Source organism: Peromyscus leucopus, chromosome 14 (assembly GCF_004664715.2).
Source record: "Peromyscus leucopus breed LL Stock chromosome 14, UCI_PerLeu_2.1, whole genome shotgun sequence".
NCBI classification, from domain to species: domain Eukaryota; kingdom Metazoa; phylum Chordata; class Mammalia; order Rodentia; family Cricetidae; genus Peromyscus; species Peromyscus leucopus.
In genome coordinates this window covers 79,258,093-79,279,398 of record NC_051075.1, presented here as the reverse complement: position 1 = coordinate 79,279,398, position 21,306 = coordinate 79,258,093, and the positions used below count along the sequence as shown (strand labels likewise).

At 60.0% G+C, this 21,306-nt stretch overlaps 1 protein-coding gene across 3 annotated transcripts in view; it reads right to left on the bottom strand.

Annotated features, from left to right (window-relative positions):
• Positions 1-3,890: 3,890 nt before the first annotated feature.
• Aspg (asparaginase) overlaps positions 3,891-21,306 on the bottom strand; it is a 32,196-nt gene continuing 14,780 nt past the window's right edge. For 2 of the 3 annotated variants that reach the window (XM_037210881.1, XM_028883715.2), the window contains exons 2-15: positions 20,398-20,506; positions 19,409-19,520; positions 17,814-17,939; positions 16,261-16,344; positions 15,181-15,307; positions 11,499-11,611; positions 10,527-10,709; positions 10,286-10,399; positions 9,622-9,744; positions 8,405-8,500; positions 7,990-8,153; positions 6,370-6,456; positions 4,809-4,908; positions 3,891-4,574 (exon numbers count right to left, since the gene is read on the bottom strand). In XM_037210881.1, coding sequence (XP_037066776.1) covers positions 4,500-4,574; positions 4,809-4,908; positions 6,370-6,456; positions 7,990-8,153; positions 8,405-8,500; positions 9,622-9,744; positions 10,286-10,399; positions 10,527-10,709; positions 11,499-11,611; positions 15,181-15,307; positions 16,261-16,344; positions 17,814-17,939; positions 19,409-19,520; positions 20,398-20,459 — 1,566 coding nt within the window. In that variant the 5' untranslated portion in view covers positions 20,460-20,506 and the 3' untranslated portion in view covers positions 3,891-4,499. Of the gene's footprint in view, positions 4,575-4,808; positions 4,909-6,369; positions 6,516-7,989; positions 8,154-8,404; positions 8,501-9,621; positions 9,745-10,285; positions 10,400-10,526; positions 10,710-11,498; positions 11,612-15,180; positions 15,308-16,260; positions 16,345-17,813; positions 17,940-19,408; positions 19,521-20,397; positions 20,507-21,306 lie in introns of those variants that run through there. The other variant, XM_037210882.1, reaches the window with a different exon arrangement.

Genomic DNA, 21,306 nt, shown 5'->3' with positions numbered 1-21,306 from the left:
ACTCAGGCTGCCTGCACTCACAGGATCCCTGCCCCACCCTGGAGAAGGGAAAGCTCCCGCAGTAGAATCTGCCGCTCAGCAACAAGCTTGGCAGCCTTAGCCCCAGTCACCACTCCCAGGAAGCTCTGGAGCCCGAGTGCTCCCTGACCCCAAGGCCCGAGGCCGGCTCCCGCCAGAGCTTTCGCTGGCTTCGGACAAGGGTGAATTTGCAGAGAAGGAAGGAGACGCCGGCGCCTCTCGACTTGGCACGTGTCAGCAGCGTGGGCCAAAGACCAGGCTACCTTGGGCGTGGGTCCAGGGCCGGTGTGCGTCCGGGGTCGTCGCTCCGCACCCCAGCCAGCCTGCGAGCCTGCACCGGTCTCAATGGCCTGGCGCTGCCCCGCTCCGTCCCCTAAGCAGACCTTGGCCGTCGTGGCCCGCCCGGTCGTTGTTGTCGTTGTCGCCGCCGCCGTGCGTGCCGGGTCTAGTGGTCCTAAACATTTCACAATTGCGGTACAGAACTGTTGAACTGTTAAGAACCACTGGACCCGGCGCGCGTGCAGACAGAAGCTCCGCGTGGTCGGGGGCTCCGGGGCCACAGGTCCGCGCCCTCCCACGACCTGGCCCGCGTGGCCCGGCGGCACTCCGTGCGGCGGCGGCCGGCGTGGCTGCGCCTTTTATGCCGCGCGGCCGCCCCGCTCGGCGCCGGAACGCGCCAGCCGCGCTGGCCCGACCGGTTTTTCCAGGCCCGCGGGTCGCACGGCGGGTCGGCCCGAGGCCCCAGGACCCGCTCCGCGTGCCCGCGCGGGGTGGCCCTGACTCACCGGCCGCACCCGGCGCCCAGCTTGGCGCACCTGGCCGGGGTCGGTGCAGGGGCCGCACCCGCTGGAACCCGGAGCGCCGGGTTTGCAAAGCTCGCCAAGGGGGGCCACGCCGGCCGGGCACGCACCGAGCCTCGCGGGGGCGGGATCGGACACGCCCGCACCGCGGACTCGCTTCAAAGAGAACTCCGTGGGAGGGGAGGGAGGGAACAAAGAGAAAGTGAAACTGGGTGGGGGGGCTGCGGTGAGTTTCTGCTTCCCAGACCTGGGCCTCTCGGGCAGTCAGAGGCGCGGCGCGGCGCGAGCCTAGTCTGGGCCCTTCGGTCAGCCACCGGGACCTCGTCCCCAGCCCAAAGGGCCCCGTGTGCTCCGCACCTGCGGGCGCCCTGCCTTCTTAATCACTGAGCCCACAAGGGTTCCATTCCAGTGCAGCGCGCTGTAAGGACAGTGTTAGAGTGAGTGGAAAGCGATTGGACGTGATGGTCCCATTCCTTCCCTCAAAGCTTAAGCCCCCGACGACCCGCGGGAGGTTGGCATAATTTATTCATGTCCATCCCAGCCAGCCCAGGGGACACTAGTGTCCTCCGTGCCACCGGATGCCGCGGACTGGGCCCAGGCAGGAGGCAGCCCCTGGGCTGAGGGAGTCTTTAGACTTTTCAGTGATGCATTATCGTGTAACTTTTGCACTCAGCTGTAGAGTGGATAGTGAAGGTTTTTGTGTTTCGTTTCGCAATTGGGTAGACAGCCTCAGAGAGGGGCAGTGACTGGGTTCCACAGCTCTCGGCAGTCTGAGTCTGGTTGAATTGTGGAGTCAGAGGGACTGGCATGGAGGACTAGGGAATGACTGAGAAGAGGCATGTCAGAGTCCGTGCCTCACCAGGCACACATACGTAGACCGGAAGTCATCCTCTGTTCTCAGTGAGAAACCCTGGGACAGCAAGACAGGAACAACAAACAACAAAGCCTTCACGCGCAACCCAGCCTGAGTGGGCTCCCTTCCCTCAGCAGAGGTGGGCACTGTGCCTCAGAGGGGACTTGGGGGAGGCAGGTGACAGTTAGAGGCCCCTATGGCTCCCCTGCAACAGGAAACGCTGCAGCCAGAAGACGAACCTCGCCAGAGATCACGGGCATATGATGAGAGGGGTGGGGGTGGCCTGGAGTGCTCTCCACTGGGGAGTCTGATTATAGAATAGAAGATGCTGGGAAAACAGAGGGTGTGCTGAGAGGGAGATGTTCCCTAGAGATAACCCTGGCACTCAGAGGAGTTGAAGCCTCCCTAGAGGGAAATTACCAGTGTGAAAAACAGCAGTAAGCCCTGCCTGCTGGGGGCAGGCCTCTGCCCTCCTCCCTCTCATGAGGAGGGCCATAGAGTTCCACACCTTATCCAAACAGGAGTCTGGTCTTAGGGCAGAGTCACCTCAGCTCTGCAGCTGCCAACCTGGGACCCCAGTGTCCCTGGCGCGGCTCTGTCCCTTCCTCGTCTGTAAGATGGAAGGATGGCCCAGTACTCTCCTTTGGGGCCTGGAAGGATCATGTGAGGACCCCAGTGTCGAATCATACATGGGTCCTGCCCTCCATCTGAGTAACTTACTCACGACCCTCAGAGGAACGTACTCATGGAGTGTCTGCCTTCCTCCCACGGCTTCTGGACAGTCAGTGCCTGTGAAGCCAGCCCAGGGTCTGATGTGAAGTTGCATTCCTTCATCATTGAGGAGAGGTCCCTGAGAACCAGGTCAGGCTGCCAGCCCTAACAGGAGTCCCTATTACCTGCCCAGCTGCTGGAGCCCCCTGACCCTTCTTGTTACCACATCTCTGCAGAACCTGTGAGACCAGCGTGGGGAAGAGCCTCTCAGTCAGGCTTCCTCAGCTTGCATGCAGGTCTGCCTCTGGGGGCAGTGTCCAGCAGAAAAGGGGAAGGGAGCCACCCAGGTTTGCACCCTCTACCAAGTGTGGCACTCCCTAAGCAATGGCTCTCCCAGTCCCTTGGGAGAAAAGTGCCTGCTGTTTGTGGACATCAGGCTGAGCGCACCCTCCTCACCTTCCTCGGGCATGCCTGACAGTCTCACCACCCTGCCCCGGACCCTGGACGTCTCAGCCCACAGGTGATATCAGGACTTCTGACGCTCATGCCCTGTGGCCCCTCTCCACCCACTCATCAGGGATTCACCGAGGTGTGGGGCAAAGGCTTCTGGGCCCTGCTGTGCTCAGGTGGTGTTACTAGGTTGTGCAAGGGCTGAGCACACCTGTCTGGGTGAGGAGCTGGGAGGCTGCCAGGGCAGCGTCTGCTGGGGCCTGGGAACCAGGCTGGGGAGCCTAAGGCATGGGGAGGGGAGTCTCAGCCTGGCTCACCCAAAAGCCAAGGGCCAGCTCTCGGGGTCCTGCCCACCATCCTCAGGCTGCACGTTCTCATGGGGGCCCAAAGGACAAATGAGCACCCTCATGCAGGAACCAGGCAGAGGAGACTTGAGGCTCAGGGCAGCTCCTTGCTTCCGTCAAGGAGTGAGGGCTGGATGTGGCAGACTAGCTGGCTAGTGTCTCACCCCTGAGGAATTAGCCTGGGGTGAGTCCTGTCCTTGCTGGATGTTTAAAATTTGTACTGAGGGCTGAGCAGGAACCCACTTCGTAAAGTAAGTCCCACTGTGCCTTAGCCAAGACCTGCAGCTGCCCACCTGTATCAGGATGCCTACTTGCCCACCCAGGATCTTTGCCTTCCCTGTAGGCAGCCCAGGACACAGATGGTAGCAAGCTGGGAGCTGGAAATGCCCCATGCTTTGGGAGCTATCTGCCAGAATGCCAAGGTTTCCTGTCACTCCCCTTCAGCCCCTGCCTGCCTGGAAGAGGTGAATTAGCCCTAGATGAGAAGAATCAGGACAGGGAGATGGGGCAGAAGCTGCCCGAGGGGCTGGGAGTGGGACAGGTCTTACTCAGGCCCTCCCCATATCACCCGATCCTGCCATGCCTGGCCAGCCTCAGGATGATTGCTTAAGTGAACCACTGTCTGCTGGGGAGACGGCTCTCTGCCCCACAGCCTGGGGCCACCTCCCTGCACGGCCGCACAGTCACAGCCCACAGACCCATCCAGGCCAAGCAGCAGCTGCCTCCACAACTTTATTGACGTTCTGCTCCACAAAGACCCCCAGATTTTGTCGTGCCAACAGGCCGGGAAGCAGTTTAGCAGAAGCGGCTGGTATGTGCCTGAGGAACACCTCACGCTGCGGCAGGACGGCAGGTTGGGAGCCAAGGAGGACTTCCCGGAAGCAAGGTCTGCTGAGGAGGTACAGAGGACCATGTACAGAGGGTGTGTCCGGAGGCAGAGCTTCCCCCTCCCCCGCCCCCAGGTGCTCTGTGTATGGAGTCCAGCCATTCCCAGGAGATGGGGGCAGTCCAGCCAGTCTCAAAACTCCAGGGCCACCAAATAGTGTGACAGGCATGGATGTCAACCGGGGGGCCTAGGCCCTCCCAGTCACCCAGCCTGACTGGGGAGGGTGAAGGTCTGCATGGAGCCCCCAGCAGCTTGTATCTCCATCAGACTTGTGCTCCTCCAGAGCCCCACGGAAGGCTCTGGACAACGCATCTGTCCACCTCCACTTCCTCAGGCTGTCTGCAGAACCGGCTCTGGGATACCGGGGGCCGAGATCCAGCTGCAGATCAATGGGAGCTCACTGAGGGGACGGCAGCCCAGCCCAGGACTTCGTGGATCTAGGGCTGGGCACTGACCCTGTCCTTAAGGCTCTGCAGCAGGGCCACCACATCCGCATTCCCAGCTGCTTCAGCCTGTGGGGGAGAGGGATCTGTGGGGACTACCTGGATTCCAGCGCCCAGAAGCCCCAAAGCCCTGCCCACCAGGGCTGATGCCCCACCCCCACCCTGGGGACTGATAGGACACACCCCATGGGTTGGGTTGATTCTGAAGAAAGTATGTCCCTAGGAGGGATAGACAGCGCCTGGTCCAGGATCTGAGGACCTTTAGGAGGCCTCCAGAATAGGGTACAAGAGGTCGCTACTCACTACTTGCAGAGCACAATGTCCATCATAGTCCAGCTGTTCCAGGTCAGCCCCAGCCTGCCACCATGCCCTCAGGCCTTCGCTGTCCGCCCTGGATGCCAGCCTGATGGGGGCAGGGAGGCAGAGGGAAGCTGTCAGAACCTGCTGGGCCCCTCAGCTGCCTACCTTCTGTGTGTGCCCCTCCCAGTGCCCTGGGCACTCTTACAAAGACTGCCCTAAACAGCTGATCCAGCAGCACCCAGCCCTGGGGCAGGAGTCCCAGCCGCAGGCGGCCTGGAGTCTGGTTTCACCTATGGGGTGTGACTGTGACTCAGGTCAAGGGCACGAGCACACACACACACACACACACACACACACACACACGCACACGCACACGCACACGCACACGCACACGCACACATGCATCTGTGAGCAAGCACACACCCACCCCCTGCCAGTTTCACATTCACAACACAGACTCTGTGATGTGTCTGGCCTGTCTCAAGACAGAAGGAAATACTGACAGCCAGTAGCTATAGAAGGGAACCTGGGAGGTGCAGGGTCCAAGGTAGCCCTGAGCCCCAGGAGGCTGTAGGAGCATTCTGGCTGGGGGGAAACTCTGGGGGTCTCTTTCCCTGTAGACGAAGTTTGGGGTGGACAGCCTTGTCCTTAGACAACGTTTCACTCTCCCATGCTCTGTGTTTCCACTCTGAGAGCCAGGCCCCACCCTGGGTAAGCTGGGGACAGAAGAGACCCAAGTGTCCCTACGACTCCTTCCTGTTCAGGAAGCCACAGCTCCCGGGTGGCACTGTATAATTTCTGATGTGGATCATACTGGAAGCACCCCCCCCCATTCACCTACACTGGTTCCCCACACCACAGCCCAGCCAGCAGCTCAGGTTAGCCCAGCCAGCAGCTCAGGTTAGCCCAGCCCCAGTAAAGCAGGAGCCCTCCGGGATGGCTGCCTGTAGACCCAGCTGTCTCATGTGCTGCCTCAGTTTCCCCATCTTTCACTGGAGCCAATAGGTCTGCCTGGGTGCAGTCCTGAACCAAGCTACCCCAGGAGACCCTCCAAAGCCACCCAAGGCCAGCTTCCATCCTCCTGGGCCTCCTTCCTCACCCCATTGCCTCTGTGAGCCACCCTTATCCCTCCATCGCTGGGGAGGGGGGCAGTAAACAGCACTTTCCTCCTGGGATGCTGCAGACCAGTGTAGGGGCCTGAGACTGGGGCTGGTACACTGAGGACGTCCCGACACATCAGTCTGGAGTCTCACGACAATTACCCTGGGCAGACGGACACACCACCGAGAGCCCCCAATCCCCATACCACCCATCGCCACAGCCCAGATCTGCGCTCCTCTTTGCCTCACGCCAACCAAGCCCACCACCCACGCACAGCCTTGCTGACTGTTCTGTGGGGTACTCCTGTGACTGGGTTTGAAGCGGGGACTTCTGTTAGCCAGGCCACCTGGGTGTGGGCTCTCCCTCCCCAGCCTCGCCTGCCTGACCTGACCCTCCCAGCAGCCCCCATTGCCTTCCCGGACCCGAGACCATCACCCACAGATAGGGGTGCTCAGGCCATCACCTGCACAGCTCTGTTCCAACGTCCTCCAGCTCCTGGGGAGACAGGCAAGCCCCAGCGGCCCTCAGCAGCCCAATGACGCCCCGATGCCTGCCATGAAAAAGTGCTGATTGTCAGCGTGGCCTGGACCCTGCTGGCTTCATTCAGGCCTGGGGGTGGGAGGGCAGGGTCAAAAATGCCCATCCAGATACCCATAGCCTCATTCCAGACAAGGACTACCCCTTGGTTCTTTGCCCATCCTAGGGTGCCATCTCAAGGTCTGTGGCCTCCATTCACCCAAGGCACCTTCACAGGATACCCAGGGCCAGAGGCTGTCCCAAGCCACAGGGTGCTAGTCGACTGGATGAACGGCCCTTAGGTAAAACTGCACAGCCCAGGTGGTCTCGCTGCCCAGCTGGAAACAGCACCCCAGAAGACAGTCTCCTACCCTCAGCCAGTCAGCCTCCACTGGGTCACACACCTGAAGTGACCTCTCTGGTTAGGCCCAGCATAGGCTCTGGGGCAACCAAGTCAGTTGTGCCCCAACTCCGCCCTTGGATAAAGGGTGGGAATGAGTGATGGCACACAAACATGAAAAGTGGGGTCCAGTGGGCCCCCTGCCATTTCCTGAGTCAATCAAGCTGAGCCAGACCTGGAGGGGGAGGGGGGGCTGCCTGCTGGGACAGGGGATTCACAAGGGCTGAGGCACAGAGCCTGCCAGACCTGCTCTGCAAAAAAAAAAAAAAAAAAAAAAAAAAAAAGGCTCAGCCTCACCCCCCCACCCAGGGGTCTCACCAGGGAGGGGCCAGGACTGCACACTGCCATCTGATAGCCCTGAGCAGCTCAAAGACACCCTCCCTCCCCTAGCATCCCAGGGTCTGCAGGCTGTGTGTTTCGAGAAACCCAGGAGAAACTGATCTGGGGGAGAGGATTCTGCCGGGCCGGTCTGTCCCACTGCCACGGCACGCCAAGCTGCCTCCACATGTACAGGCAGTGGAGGTCCCTGGAGGAGGCACCCGGCACTCCACGCATGCCCTCTGCACCTGGTGCTGCTCTCAGCTCTAGACAGGGACACCCGTCGGGTCACACAGTGAGGCTTCGCTGTCCTGCACGAGTCTGGAGAAGCTAGCAGGCGTGAGGACACCCACAGGGCCCCGGCTCCTTTCCCTCACCGGCTGTTGGGTAATGCGCAAACACCTACTCTCTTAGCATTTCCAGGGCAGGGCTTGTCCTGCCTGAGACGGTCAGGCAGAACTAACCAGAGAGGATGGTGAGTGGGCGGCATTCCCAATCATGCAGGATCGTCCTTCCATACGGCGTGAGAGCCAGTCAGGGACCCTCCCCACAGGACCCCTGCGCCTGTCACTGCCCCTCTGCTAGCTCTTTCTCTGCCAGATCTTGACACACATGGATGAGTGGGGGTCCCCAGGAGCTCCTCATACTTTGTCAGTGGTATTCTTTCCAAGACGCTGCTAGCATCTTGAGGCCGTCTCCTCCATGAAGTCCTTCCAGATTGCTCCACAGAAATAGGCCTCCCTCACCGGCCCTGTTCATGCCCCAGCTGATCTTTGCTCACACCAAACAAGTATCCTCTCTCCAGCTACCCTGCCCACATACCACCTGCAGTGCCCAGGCCCTCAGTACCTGCCCCTCACAGCCAGCAGGAGTGGGCTATGGCCATCTTCATTGTGGGCATTCACATCCACACCCTTCTGCAGCAGCATAGTGACCACCGAGGCATGGCCCCTCCGTGCGGCCACGTGCAGTGGGGTCTGACCACTACAGTCCTTCAGGTTGAGGTCTCGGCCCTAGGGGGACACAAGAGCACACAATCCCAAAACAAGGGCTAGGCAAGGTCAGGTGGGCCACACAGAGGACTGGGAAGGATGAAAGTGGGGTTTATAGACCCACCCCACCCGCTTCCAGCGAGGCCCTCGGGCTGGTGTGTGAGCCCACTGCCCAGTGTGGCTCAGGAGAGTCAGCGAGGCCCTGGGGAGGGCGTCCTGCCCACGTGAGTAATGTCCCACCTGCTAGTTTTGCCCCTCAGTGGGGGACTCACCTGCTCCACAAAGGCCTGCAGAGTGTCTAGGTCACCAGCGTGAGCTGCAGCCAGGGCCAGGCTGGACATGAGGACATCCTGCATGGCATCAGCCTCCTAATGGGAAGGCAATGGCAACATGGGCCGCTGCCATGCTTCGAGGCCCTGCGTATTGTCAGGGTGAGAACAGACAGCACCAGCAGTCCCCTGGCTATGTGAACCCCATTTCCCCACACAGTGGGGCCGGTGGCCTCACTACATGAGGAAAGCGCCAGGAAACGCCCCACTGGAGGGCTCTGGCAGGAGCGTCATGCCCACCCACAAGCCCACCTGTGTCCATGCCCTGGCAACAATGACCAGGTCCCCAGGCTACCACCTGGTTCCCTCCATCTCCTGTCTATGAGACCTGCCGCTGGCTCCTCAAATCTGTTTCATTTTCTGCCTCCACTGCTGACAGGATGATAGTCAAGTCATTCATGAGGGAGCATGGGAAATGGAGCAGCCCCCCACTCCCATACACCCCCCCCCAAAAGGGCTTGAGTGCACAGGTGTAACATTCCTGGAAGGGCTACCGCCCTAGCGCTCAGCTGCCCAGGGGCTCTCCAAGGCCCCAGAAGGCCTTCAAAGTGCCACTTTGTCCAGCGTCCATGGCTGGGTTAATCACAGCCTTGTGATCAACTTCTGGTCAGCTGGGCCCTAGAGGGATTAGGAACCTCACAGAGCCACCCTAATGACAGGTCACCGCCCACAGCCAGCATGGAGCCATTAACCAGCTGGCTCATTAGGCAGCTTTGCTGGGGCTCCTGGGTCCTCAGCTGCCCCACCCCCTCCAGGGTCTAAACACTCAAGTACCGAGGGCAGGGGGAAGGGAGATCAGACCACATTCCAAGGTGCAGGCGTGGAGCCTAGAACCCCCAGCTCAAAGTCTTGAAGAGACCCCAGTCACCCCTGACTATTCAACGCCCAGGACAGACAGCAACCCCACCTTGCTTAGGCTCACCCCAGTCCAAGGTCCAAGCCAGTACTGACATGGCCCTGCTGGTTTCCCCCAGTTCTTGTATCCCCGCACAACAGACAGGTCCCTTCCCCAACTCTACCTATGATCCCTCCTCACCATCCACCCACACCTTCCTCCTGGTCCTTCTCCTGTGCCAGAGAGGCAGTGGCAGGAGACGGTGGGTCCCGCCATCCCATGAGGGTGTTCGGGCCCTGCCCCTCCCACACACGACAGCCAGTACCTGGCCGCCATTCAGACTGAGCAGCCACGATACCCTGCAGCCCAACATGCCATCTTGCGGCGAGGACTGGTGTTCATCGGTTACGGGCAGCGTCATCTCCCCACGAAGATTCTTGGCCAGCAGCTAGAACAGGACATGACGCTGGTGGGCTTAGGCAGCATTGGACCAGGGAGTCCTGACCAGCTGAGAGAACCTGGGTCCCAGGGCAGGGAGATGCGCCTGCCACGGGGCTGGCACACCACGTCAGTGTCCCACCCACACAAGAGCTCAGTGCGACCTCACCAATCCCCAAAGAAGGCTAATGCTGCCCTCCCTCCCTACAAGCTCAGGGGTTTCTAAGGCCTCACCCAGGGTCTGGCAGCCTATGGGCCTGGAGCCCTGTGAGTCTGAGTGCCCCCTGGGAAGGAGGAAGCAGGACAGGGTGTCAGGAGCAGTGGAGAGAGGTGGGGGGGTCACAGTGCTCCCCAGAGAAGGATAAGGGTGTAGCCTGGATGAACTGGGTCAGCATTGGCCCTGTCTTCCCACGGGGAATTCCCCTTCCACTTCCAAAACATAGATGCAAATACTCCTTCTGGCCTTCCCAGGAGCCCTCGGGAGTCAGCAGGCATGCATGTGCACACACAAGTGCTCTAAGACCCTGTAATCGTGCCAAGGGTGTACACACCTTCTTCCGGTCATCCAGGCTCAACCCTGGCTGGCCCAGCACATAGGATAGTTTGGCCAGGGCAGCTTCCGACGTCATGTCGAAGCCTGAGACAATGCCAGCTCCTGCCATGGCCTGTGGGAGGGGACAAACAGGCCAGAGAAGGAGGCTGGTTCAGGGACCTCCCCTGGCTAAGGAAGGGCAGGATCCAGACACGCGTACCATCACACTGCCTTTCCCCAGACCCATTCTCTTCCCCTACCACGCCAGAGGCATAGTCCGAAGTCACAGCCCCCTGAAGGCAATGGGTACAGTTGACAATGACCAGGCCTTGTTCAGATGCCACCCGCAGCTCCTGCAGTAGGTCTGGCTTGGTGGGCCCATTCCCGGAGCCGAAGGTCTCCATGACCACACCCTTCAGTGGGGGCTGCAGGAAGGTCCGGACCTGTGTAGGTAGGACACAGGTTCGGGGAGCTCTAGCCGGCAAGAGCAGCAAGGCTTGTCCTGGCTTCCCAACTGTCCGACTGCCCTCTAAGGGCAGTCTGGCTCTCTTTGCCTATCGGGAGAGCTGAGCCTTGATAGTCCCCTACCCGTCCAGTGTTAGCCTGGAGGGCCAGGGCTCCTGACAGTTGGAGGCCCTCAGACAGGGCCCTGCCCAGACTCCCCCAGGCTGGACAACTCCATTCAAAGGACAGAGGACAGTTTCCTGTCCAGCCAGCATCTTGTATAACAGGTAAGGGAGGCACCAGTCACCACAGGAGCAGCCGATACTGAGCAGCTGATGATAGGAAGCAAGGGAGGGCCAAAAGCATGACAAGAAGAGGTGCAGATCCAGCAGGGGGTGAGGCGGGAGGAGCACAATGGGCCAGCCTGGGCTACATGCTCAGACTCCATCCAAAAAGAAAACAGGAGCAGTAGAAAGCAGGGTCCTGGGGCCGCTCGCACAGGTGTCCACAAGCATCCTCGAGGGTCCACACAAACAAGCCCACATTCGGCTCAGGCGCTCAGCTCACCCTGTACCTTCAAGCAGGCTAGACTTCAGCCCGGGAAGAGCCGAGCCCAGCTGAGATAGAAAGGTGCCCAAGTGGGTAGGCTGTGATGGTTTGCAGACCTTGGCCTGAGAAAGGCCTGGGACAGAGGGAGTGAGTCTATAGCCCCAGGGAGCCCCAGGAGGCATGAGCGCATGGGAGCCATGGAGGGCACTGGAGGGCAGCGGGTTCTCCAGTTTCCCTACCAGGGAGGCGGGAATCCCAGGGTAAAGGCGCAGCAGACCCACGTCACGCTCCATACTGCTGTGCACCACCAGATGGTCCTTCCGGCTGGCCTTCCGTACCAGCTCGCGGTTGACTGAGGACAGAGAGCAAGCGTCAAAGCTGCAGGTCCCGGGCAGCTGCGGCCCCAGCCTGCCTCCAGTCCTCCACGCCCACCCTCTGCCCACGCTTCCTCCAGGAATCAAATCCTTTCACCCCTGGTCTCCCTCGGGCCAATGCCAGGCTCCACGGCATCCACGGCCTGCGAGGAGATGTCAGGAGAAAGATCAATAGCCAAGCGGTGGCCATGACAGGAGTCGTGAGGCTGAGGGTTGGGGACCATGGCTAACAGGTGAGGGAGAAGGAAAACTCAGGCAGGCCAGACTGTGCTGGAGAAGGGTGCGTGTGGTGAGAGCAGGCACTCCAAAGGGACCGGCATGTGTTGAGGCTGGAGCAGCAGTCTGCTGGTCCCAGAGGAAGTCCAGGCCGCAGCCCCTGACAGACAGCCTGGCTGGATACTAGGGACCTCCCATGTCCGCTGCCTACCAAGTAAATTAATGGATCTTCTCGACATACACCTTCAAAGAGAGCCTCCCCCAATTCACCCCCAAATCCTGGGGGTGCCCATCTTCCCTCTCACACCCTGGGTAATGGCAGAATCCCAGGCCAGGGGAAGGAAGAGAGTGGTAAGAATTTGGGGGTCATCATCCCTTGAACAGAGCCATGCAGTGGACCCTCCAGAGGAGTACCTTGTCCACAGGGTCAAAGGCCACTGTGAGGTCAACACCCAGGCACTAGCCGTGGGCAGGAACAGGCATGGCAAGCTATCCCTTGCACCTCATGAATCCTGGGCACACAGAAGCCCCAGCCCAACGGAGATGGGATGTTGGTGACTTCCCTGTACTAAATGGCACCAGGAACCCTCTAATTCAGCTCAGGAAAACTGAGTCCTGGAGAGGGGAATGGCATTGAGAAGCCATGCACAGAAGCCAGGCACAGAGCCATCACCAGATCATAGATCCAGAACCCTCCTCCAAGCCCGCCCACATGCTGTCCTCCTGACTCTCTGCGGGGCTCGGGGGTCATCAACTCAGGAGGTCTGGCCGCTGTGTCTGCCAGCGCAGTCACACGTGATAATCGATTGGATATATTCCGGACACACACTGAAGGGTGGGGTATGAGGGAGGGAGGGAGGGAAGGAGAGGCAGGAGACGGAGCAGGGTCCTCAAGCAGCCAACTGCCCGCCCTTCCAGCCACAGCGTCTGTCCGCTGACACACTGGGAGCGAGAGATGTCCTGTAATTTAGAGCCATGCACCTCGGCTGTGCCGACAGATAAGGCAGGGGGTGGGGGGCGATTGCCACCAGAAGAGTTATAGCTGCAGAGGAGGGTTGCACAGAGACAAAGGGCCACCCTATGGACAGCCACCCTCCTCATGAGCCGGGAAGTCTCTCCTTAGAATCCCGAAGTCCTTCCCACAGGGACTCTGGGCACATAAAGGCAGCAGTGACTCAACCTGGCTGCCACCCCAGCCCTTTCACAGCCCCGCTGTGTTCCGGGCTGACAGACCTAACCTGGTAGTCAAGTCTGCCCTTAGCCTGAGGGTCCAAGGTGGCCCAGCTGCTTCTGGGAGGCAGGGGGCTCCCATGTACAGGGAGGGCACCGAGTTCCATGTGTCCGTGTGTCAAAGGCGTGGCGTAAGACCCCAAGCTAGTGGGCGACAGGGTCAGCAGGGGTGAGCCCTCCCTCTGGACCTCTGGAAGGGGACCTTTGCTCTCTCTGGTGGGCTGGGAGGGTTTCCCAGCAGAGGCAGAGCTGGAGGAAGGAGCTGGGAGTAAGGACGAGGGGCAGGGGGTGGGGGATGACATAGATACATAGGAATGAGCAAGGCCAGCAAGACCGCGCCGTCCCCAGGGCGCCGTCCCCAGGGCGCCGTCCCCAGGGCGCCGTGTCCCTTTGCCAGAGCAGAGCAGACTGGGCAGCTACAGTCTCTGTCTCGTCTGTCACCGGGGATGGTCCCCTGCTCCCCTCGTGTCTTAGAGGGTCAATGAGGAGTCAGCAGCAGCCTGCCGGAGGCCCTCACCACATAGATCATCAGGGCTCTGTCCTGGGGATAGCTGGCACTGGCCCCAGCAGCCCTCCTCAGCCACGCCCTGAACCCCAGATTTCCCAACATGAGATGTCAGAACCGGCTGGGCAGCCTGACAAGAGCAAGAAGGCGAGGCGCGGGTTCCCACACACCCACACACGCAGGAGGGTACATCAGGATATTGGGCTGGCACTGGGGGCGAGCCTCAGCTATGGGCTAGGGAAGCTACTGCTGGGCCGGGCTTGCACCCCAGTGTCCCAGCACGGCAGAGGTTTTTAGATTCAGGGTGAAGGCCTCCCTGCCCACAGGAGACGCTCCAACCCTGAGCCCAGGTAAGGAGAGACTCAGGCTTGGAGAGCTTTAGGGCAGGGCCCATATTCACGGCCCCTGCTCCCCGGTCACTAGTGCCACCAGCCAGCGTGGGCTAACAGCCAGACACCATCTCATGCAGGCTCTTCCAACAAGGCTTCAACAGGTCCAGACCCCATTTGACAAGTGGACCTCTGCCACCCCCAGAGTCCCTGGGGCGCAGGCTTGGGGTTGTTCACTGCCTAGAAGATTCTGGGTGAATGGTGGGGAAAAAGCATGCAGGTGGGACCCCAGATGAGCTGAGCCCCTGGAGTTCTGTCTGAGAGGGGAAAGAGGAGGCTTTTACGAAGTGGCCCTGCCCTCTCCAGGTTCTACTCCTCCTGAACCTGGGACAGCTTCTGATACACAGGAAGAAGACCAAGAGCCTGCAGGTCCCAGCAGCGCTGTGTCCCACCCACAGGACCTGCTATGCCCAGGCAGAAGCACAGAGTGGGTGAGACCTGCCTCCGCCCTCCTGGAGGGCTGGGGCACTGCCAATCATCCTGTCAGACGAGAAGAGCTGCTTTGGCTCTAGACTAGCAGCCCGACCTGACTGTGCCCATCGAGCCCAGCCCTACTGGGTGCAAGACTCCCAGATGGAAGCTTGGCCCTCCCAAAGCCTCCTCAAGACAGGCCTTGGGCTAGAACCCCACAGACAGTAGGTCAGGGACCAGAACCTAGGCCTGCATCTCAGTTACTAGGTAGGTCCGGGTGCTCAAGAACCAGGCACCAGTGGGCAGTGGGTGTACCTGCCCCAGGATCAGATGGCTGTTCAAGCCTCCTCTACACCCGGAAAGGACAGGCCCGAAGGACCAGGAGGCAGTTGCCCTGGTTTCAGAGAGACAGCAGCCCTTAGCATATATAACCAACATGGAGAAGCTGGGGGCCACTAGAGTCAAGGCCTGAATGGCATCAGAGGCCACCCACACTTAAAGTAAGGAGTTCCTAGGCCCCACAGGAGCTCCAGGACCGGGACCTCCTGGGACTGACTCCTGAGAGCTAGGTTATACCACAAAAGGCTAGGTTCTGAGAAGGAGCAGTGTGGGCAGCAGAACCACAGGCCGTCACAGAGGGAAGCTTCTCAGCGGGGGTCATGCGGTGGGACAGCACCCACAAGAGCCAGACCCCCCAGCTCTGAGCTCACGTTCACCACAGAGGTTTCTCACCTCCACACAAGACCTCAGGCCCCCCCACCCCCAGCCAGCAGACCCTGCTTTCAGACCCGCTTACTTGTGACATCTGCACCCACAGTGGCCAGAGGCGGGAGGTTGGGGGAGCAGAAGGCCGCAAACCTCCGGGCATCCACCTTGGTGGTCCGATTGCCCCGAAAGAGCTGATTCTGGAAGAACAGGCAGACCTGTGGAGGGCAGGACAGCAATTCAGAGCGGGTCCCCTGACATCCTCCAGCTCTCCCCAGCCCCACCATGAACACACCAAACCTTGAAGGTAACCAGCAGGCAGGGCCCTTCTTGCCAATACTACCCAGTGAAGGCCCCCGTCCTCTGGGGCCCTCAGAGCCTGGGCACTGAATGGACACATGGCTGCAGGAGGCCCTGGTTGTACAGCCAGGGCTTTTCCACAGGTGCTGGTGACCTCAGACCACATGGACGAGGAGCCAGTGTCTCCAGAGCCTCCCCTGGGGTGAAGGAGGTTGGGGGCCACCTTTGACCTGCCTGTTGCTCTTTCAAAACGCCTAACCCTAACACCACCCATCTCCAGAGACTGCTAAAGACCAAGTGACTCCCGGCCTGGTCTGTGAGAGGCAGGCCTGTCTTTCTTCCTGTTCCGCCAGGTGAGATAGGGAGCCCCTGAAGAGGGACACAACAGACTCCATAACCTAAGGCAGGCACAGCCCATTTTCATGGACGTGTGTGTGTGTGTGTGTGTGTGTGTGTGTGTGTGTGTGTGTGTGTGTAACACAAGTGTAGAATATCTACAACATAAAACCTGGCTGCTGGCTGGGCGGTGGTGGCGCACGCCTTTAATCCCAGCACTCGGGAGGCAGAGGCAGGTGGATCTCTGTGAGTTCAAGGCCAGCCTGGTCTACAAAGCGAGTTCCAGGACAGGCAGGACTATTACACAGAGAAACCCTGTCTCAGAAAAAAAGAAAGACAACCTGGCCACTGACAAGAATGTCGGTCGGGGAGAGCTTTCTTTCCTTGGTTTTATCAACTCCAGGTGAGGGACAAATGTTTTAAAGACTGTTCCAACCTCTGGCCTATGGGTCCCAACATGTGCCATAACCACAAGCTTTCTGGCATTCACCATCCCACCCTCCACCCAGGCCACTCATGCAGCCAGGCCGGATACCTCAGGAATGATGTATTGGCCAGCCATGAGCAGGGCTCCCAGCAGGTTCTCACGGCCATCGTTCCACAGTGCATGGATAGGTACCTGGGGAGAGGCCGGAGAGGTGGCTGAGACCTGAGAAGCCAGGACACGCCCAGCTCCCCTACTCTAGGCAAACCCCTGAGGCCCAGGCAGGGAGAGGAGTCGAGGCAGGCATGGGCTGGGGCGTGGGGTCTGGGGAGAGTTCCCCGACTCCCAAGGCTGGTAACCACTGGCATTCCTTCTGATAGTGTCAAACCGTCCTGGGCGCCGTGACCTCTCCATCGGGCTTCCACAGAAATGAAGTGACCAGCAGGCACCCAGGCCCGGTTCTGGCCCCCAGTCCAGATGTCTCCAAGTGCAACTCCCTCACTACCCCCAGAGCTGTGAGCCGGGCAGGGGGCCCAAGGCGGCAGCTGGGTAGGCCGCGATGGCAAGTCCTTCCTGAGGCGTGCAGTGGCTTGTCCCTCCACTGCCTAAGTACACCACAGGCCGTGCCTGGAGTGGCTGAGCAGTGCCCACGAGGACACAGTGGGCGGGACTGCTGTAGGATATGCAGAGGCCAAGATCTTCAAGAGACTCTGGCCAAAGAATGGTCAGTCAGTTGTCAGGGCAGAGCCTCTGGAGGGAGGTTCCTCCTATGGTGCCCAAGGATGGGAGAACCTGTGAACACTGGGCCTCAGTTTCCCCCTGGGAATAATAAAGGTCAGGGATGCTCTGTCATGGACCTTCTCAGAGTAGGGCGATTGTACTGTGGTTTTCTGGGAAATGGGAGAGACTGAGCCAGGGCTACGGAGCCACCACTCCTGACAGCACCTGGCACTCCGGCAAGAAGTCTCCCCATGGGGGACAGCTGAGCCACCACTCCAGCCTGGTGGGGCTCCCCCCAGACTGTGCTCAAAGGGACCCCAATGCTGGATTCTTGTACACAGGCCTTGGTCTCTGCCCCCTGAGGGATTCTGAAGGGCCTGGGTAGGATTGCTCTAACGGTCACCCATAAGCAACCGAAGCCCAAGTCAGCCTTCACTCAAACAGAGCCATTTCCACAGACCTTGGTTTGGGGGAAGGGGCACCAGGTTAGGGCGAGAGGATGGGATGTCATATGAGAGGGGTACCAGGGACAGCATCAGAGAAGAGGAACAGGGGGGTGTGAGGGGGTCTCCCCCACGTACTGCTCTATGTACGTCTACCATGCTATTAGGTGGTGGGGGTGGGTAGCAGACATGAAGCCCGACAGAGAGAAGAGGGAGGGAAGAAAGCCCGCGTTAGGGGCGAGGCTCTGGGCACTCTGAAGGCTGCAATGGACAAGCCCTCCAGGAGCCCGTGGGTCCCCAGCCACAGGGGTGGGTAGGAGATCAGCAGGAGTGAAGGCCAGGCAGGGCCACCACCTCAAGTGTCCGGACACCCTCGCTGGCAGCACACGGCAGGCACAGGCCTTGAAACCGGTGTCCCAGGCAAGAAGCCTGGGGCTGGCCAAGGTCTGGCTCTGTGTTCTCTGGCGTTCTCTGAGGACCGAGAGCCGTGGGACACGTTACCTGGGCACCGGTGAGGATGACAGGTTTCTGCAGGTTTTCCAGCATGAAAGAAAGCACCGAGGCGGCGAAGGCCATGGTGTCCGTGCCGTGGATGACCACAAAGCCCTGGTACTGGGTGTAGTGTCTCTGTTGGGAAGGATGAGCTCAGGGCGGACCAGGTCTCTCCACCACAGGCCTTCTCCCAGGAACATGGCTGTGGGCAGATATCTCCTCACAGGCCATGAGAAAGAGGAAAGGCCTGGGATGCTGTCAGAGGGCCTGGTGTGGTACTATTTCATCTCCCGCGTAGGCCCTCTCTGGAAGGCTAGACTCTGCCTGGAGTCCCCTGTAGCCTGCTTTCAAGAATGAGGGCATGTGGTTCCAGGGACTCTGGACACTGCCAGGAACAGCTCTACAGACTTCCAGCTGGCGCCTCTCAGGAGCAAACTGGCATGCTGGACACCTCTACCCATCACTTCCCGGTGGCGTGCTAGCCAAAGTTGTGGCTGCTAAGACCACACAGTTCTGAGGGCTAAGAGGTTCCTGCCACAACCTCCTGACTCCCTGAAAGACGGAACAGAGGAACTGGGAAGTCTCGTGGAGCAGTGTGCCCTCTGCTGGCCATAGGAGGTACGGCTGCTTCGCTTCCCAGCCAGGAACAGCTCCAGGCTAGTTCTGGGAACTCCAGTTAGTTCTGGGAAGATGTGGCCTACCCTGCTTCATGACAGAGGAGCACCATCTGGACCTAGCCTGGAGACCCTGTCAGTTACAAGTGAGGAAGACTTCCCTGGGCCACCACAACCTAGTCTGGGAGAGCCCACCAATGGCCTGCTTTCCTGAAACGGGCAGCTCATGGCTGGGGGGGGGGCGGGGGGGCTGCCGTCGACAAGTATGTGACTGGGGCTGGTCGGAGAATGTGGGGCCCGGATTGCCCGATTCAGAGTGGCTGGGGCTTCTCCAGGGAGGTAAGTCAGAACACTGGCTGGGCCTGCACCCGGGAGCTAGGTCTGGGGCCGTGGGAGAAGAGGAAAGCCACAGAGGGGCAGCTCCGGGGTAAAGCAGCTGCCCTTGATGCTACACGACCAGTACCCGACACCGCGATGGAGGTTCTGATGCTAAATCCACTGAGAGGCAACTCTAAGGTTGGAGGTTTGGGGGTGGGTCAGGCCCACAAAGCCAGGCAGCCCCCACGTGTCCTACCTCCACACTAACTGGAAGCGGTCAATAGTATGGGCAACCCGCCTCCGCTTGTATTACAGAAGGGGCCTCGGACTGTGCAGTGTGTGGCCCAGGACCCAGCACTTTCCTGAGGCTGCCCTGCAGGCTACTGTCAGGTCTCTGCAGATGACAGACAGACTCGACCACAAGCCCATAGTTACTCACTTGCCCGGTGCTTCTGCAGGGAGCCTGCCCTGGCCCCCCCAGGCCCCCCCAGATTCAGCCCCCTCCACACCTTACCCTTCCCATACCCCAGTTCCTCCTGTGCCCACGGGCCACAGTCCCACCTTGCAGTCCCATGCAGCCTTCGGGCCCCACCCACACTCCACAGCCCCACCCACGGCACACAGCCCTGCCACAGTCCCACGCTCTGCCCTGCCCACACTCCCTCCCTCTACCTCTATGGTTTGGGCAATCTGAACCCACTCAGTGATGGTCATGTCACTGGAGTCGAAGAGTGGCTGGCACTCCAGCACCGTGTAGAGGATCCTCTGGTCAGGACTGGCCGGGCTGCAGGAGGCAGAACCTGTCTCCCATTCTGCCTTTCTCCTGATCCAAAGTCCCACCTGATCCACTGCCCTCCCCAGCTAGGGTGTGGGCGGGGCTATGGAGTAGGGGGCACTGGGATATGGGCGGGGCTATGGCATCCTGGATGGGGCTAAAGCATGGGCGGGGCTATGGAGTAGGGAGCAAGGCATTGGGGTGCCTGGCAAGGACTCCCCCCCACCCCACACATGTTGAAGGGGCTTGTGATAAGTGCGGGTGGGCTCCACCTCACAGGCAAGTCTCACATCCTGTGTACAAGCCCAGCCTCCCTTCCACCGGGAGGTCCCAGGGACAGCGACAGCATGCACCTCCAAGGGGCAGACAGGTGGCTATGAGCAGTGTCATTCCTTACACCAGTTCAGACCAGCTCATGTAGAGCAGAGATCTACCTCCCTCGGCCACCAAGGGCATAAGGTAGCTGGGGGCAGGGAGGACACACGAGACAGCCACGCTGAAGAGGGAGAGGCCACCTGGGTCAGCCCAGGCTCTTTAGATAGCTTTGGTGCCTGGACAGGGGTGTCCTCACCACGCCTGTTAGAGCTTCCTCTACTCCTGCCCCTGCGGGCTCAGCTTAGTGGGGAGCAGAGGTGGCAAGGCGAACAGTGAGCTGAGTGCCAGGCACACCGCAGTGCATGTGTCCACCTCCACTTCAAGGTGAAGGCCAGTTCTGAAGTCCAGGGACTCAAGAAGTGTCAGAAATGTCTCGTGCACATGGCTCACGTGGAGGCCCCAGGACACCAGAGGCCGAGCCCCCTGGCTCTGGCAGGGCCTGCCCACCCTCTCAACCCCAGGACACCTGCATACCATCCCTGCCTCAGAACCCCAAAGAATGTGTACTCACGGCAGCACCAGCGTGTCCTCGGGCAGGTGGTGGGCCTGGGCGTACCCTTCATCGTGGAACATGGGGAGCGTCCTCAGGACAGCAGCCAGGCCTCTCCCGGGTAGCAGCACTGCAGGCAGAGTCCAAGCGGAGTGTGGGCTCAGATGGGAGCCATAGCAAACTCCCACAGCCAAACACCCTGCCCTTCCTCCGGGGTGTCAGGTCCCGGCAGGGGCCAGGCGTCAGCTAGGCTGGACCAGACTCTCACAGACGTCACAGACTGGGAGGGCTGGGCCACAGCTGCCACTAAGACCCCTGGGAACTTAGGTAGCGGTTTTGTGTGGAAGCTTCGGCATCGTCCTCTGGAGCTGGCTCCTGATTGAGTTCCAGTCTCAAACCCAGATAGTCCCAGAAGCGCTAAGCACCACTCTACCCTGTCCTGCCTCTGCTTGTCCCAAATATGTCTGTACACCGTACCAAGAGAGGTCCATGGGGCCAGGTCCTCTCCAGGATTTGACTCAATGACCGCCATGTACACTCACAATTCTACCCCCGCCTGCCTATATGCATTGTTGGCACACACACACACACACACACACACACACACACACACACACACAGCTCTTCAAGACCCAGCTTGAGACAACCCCTCTAGGAAGCCATCTCTGGTGCCCAGGTCATAATACCCTTCCCATAAGCTCCCTGACCAGCTCAAATGCTCCCAGAGGGTATGGACTGTGTACAACTCCTCCACAGTCCAGCTCAGGCCCCCTGTGCCTGTCCCCTAAACAGAAGAGCAAAACACACAAGTGTCCAACCCAGCCTGCAGCATCAGTCGTCTCAGAAACCCAGACATAAGGGAACACTGTGAACCCTGCTCCTAGGACACCCTAAAGGGCATGACTGACTGGCAGAAAACAAGTCCCAGGA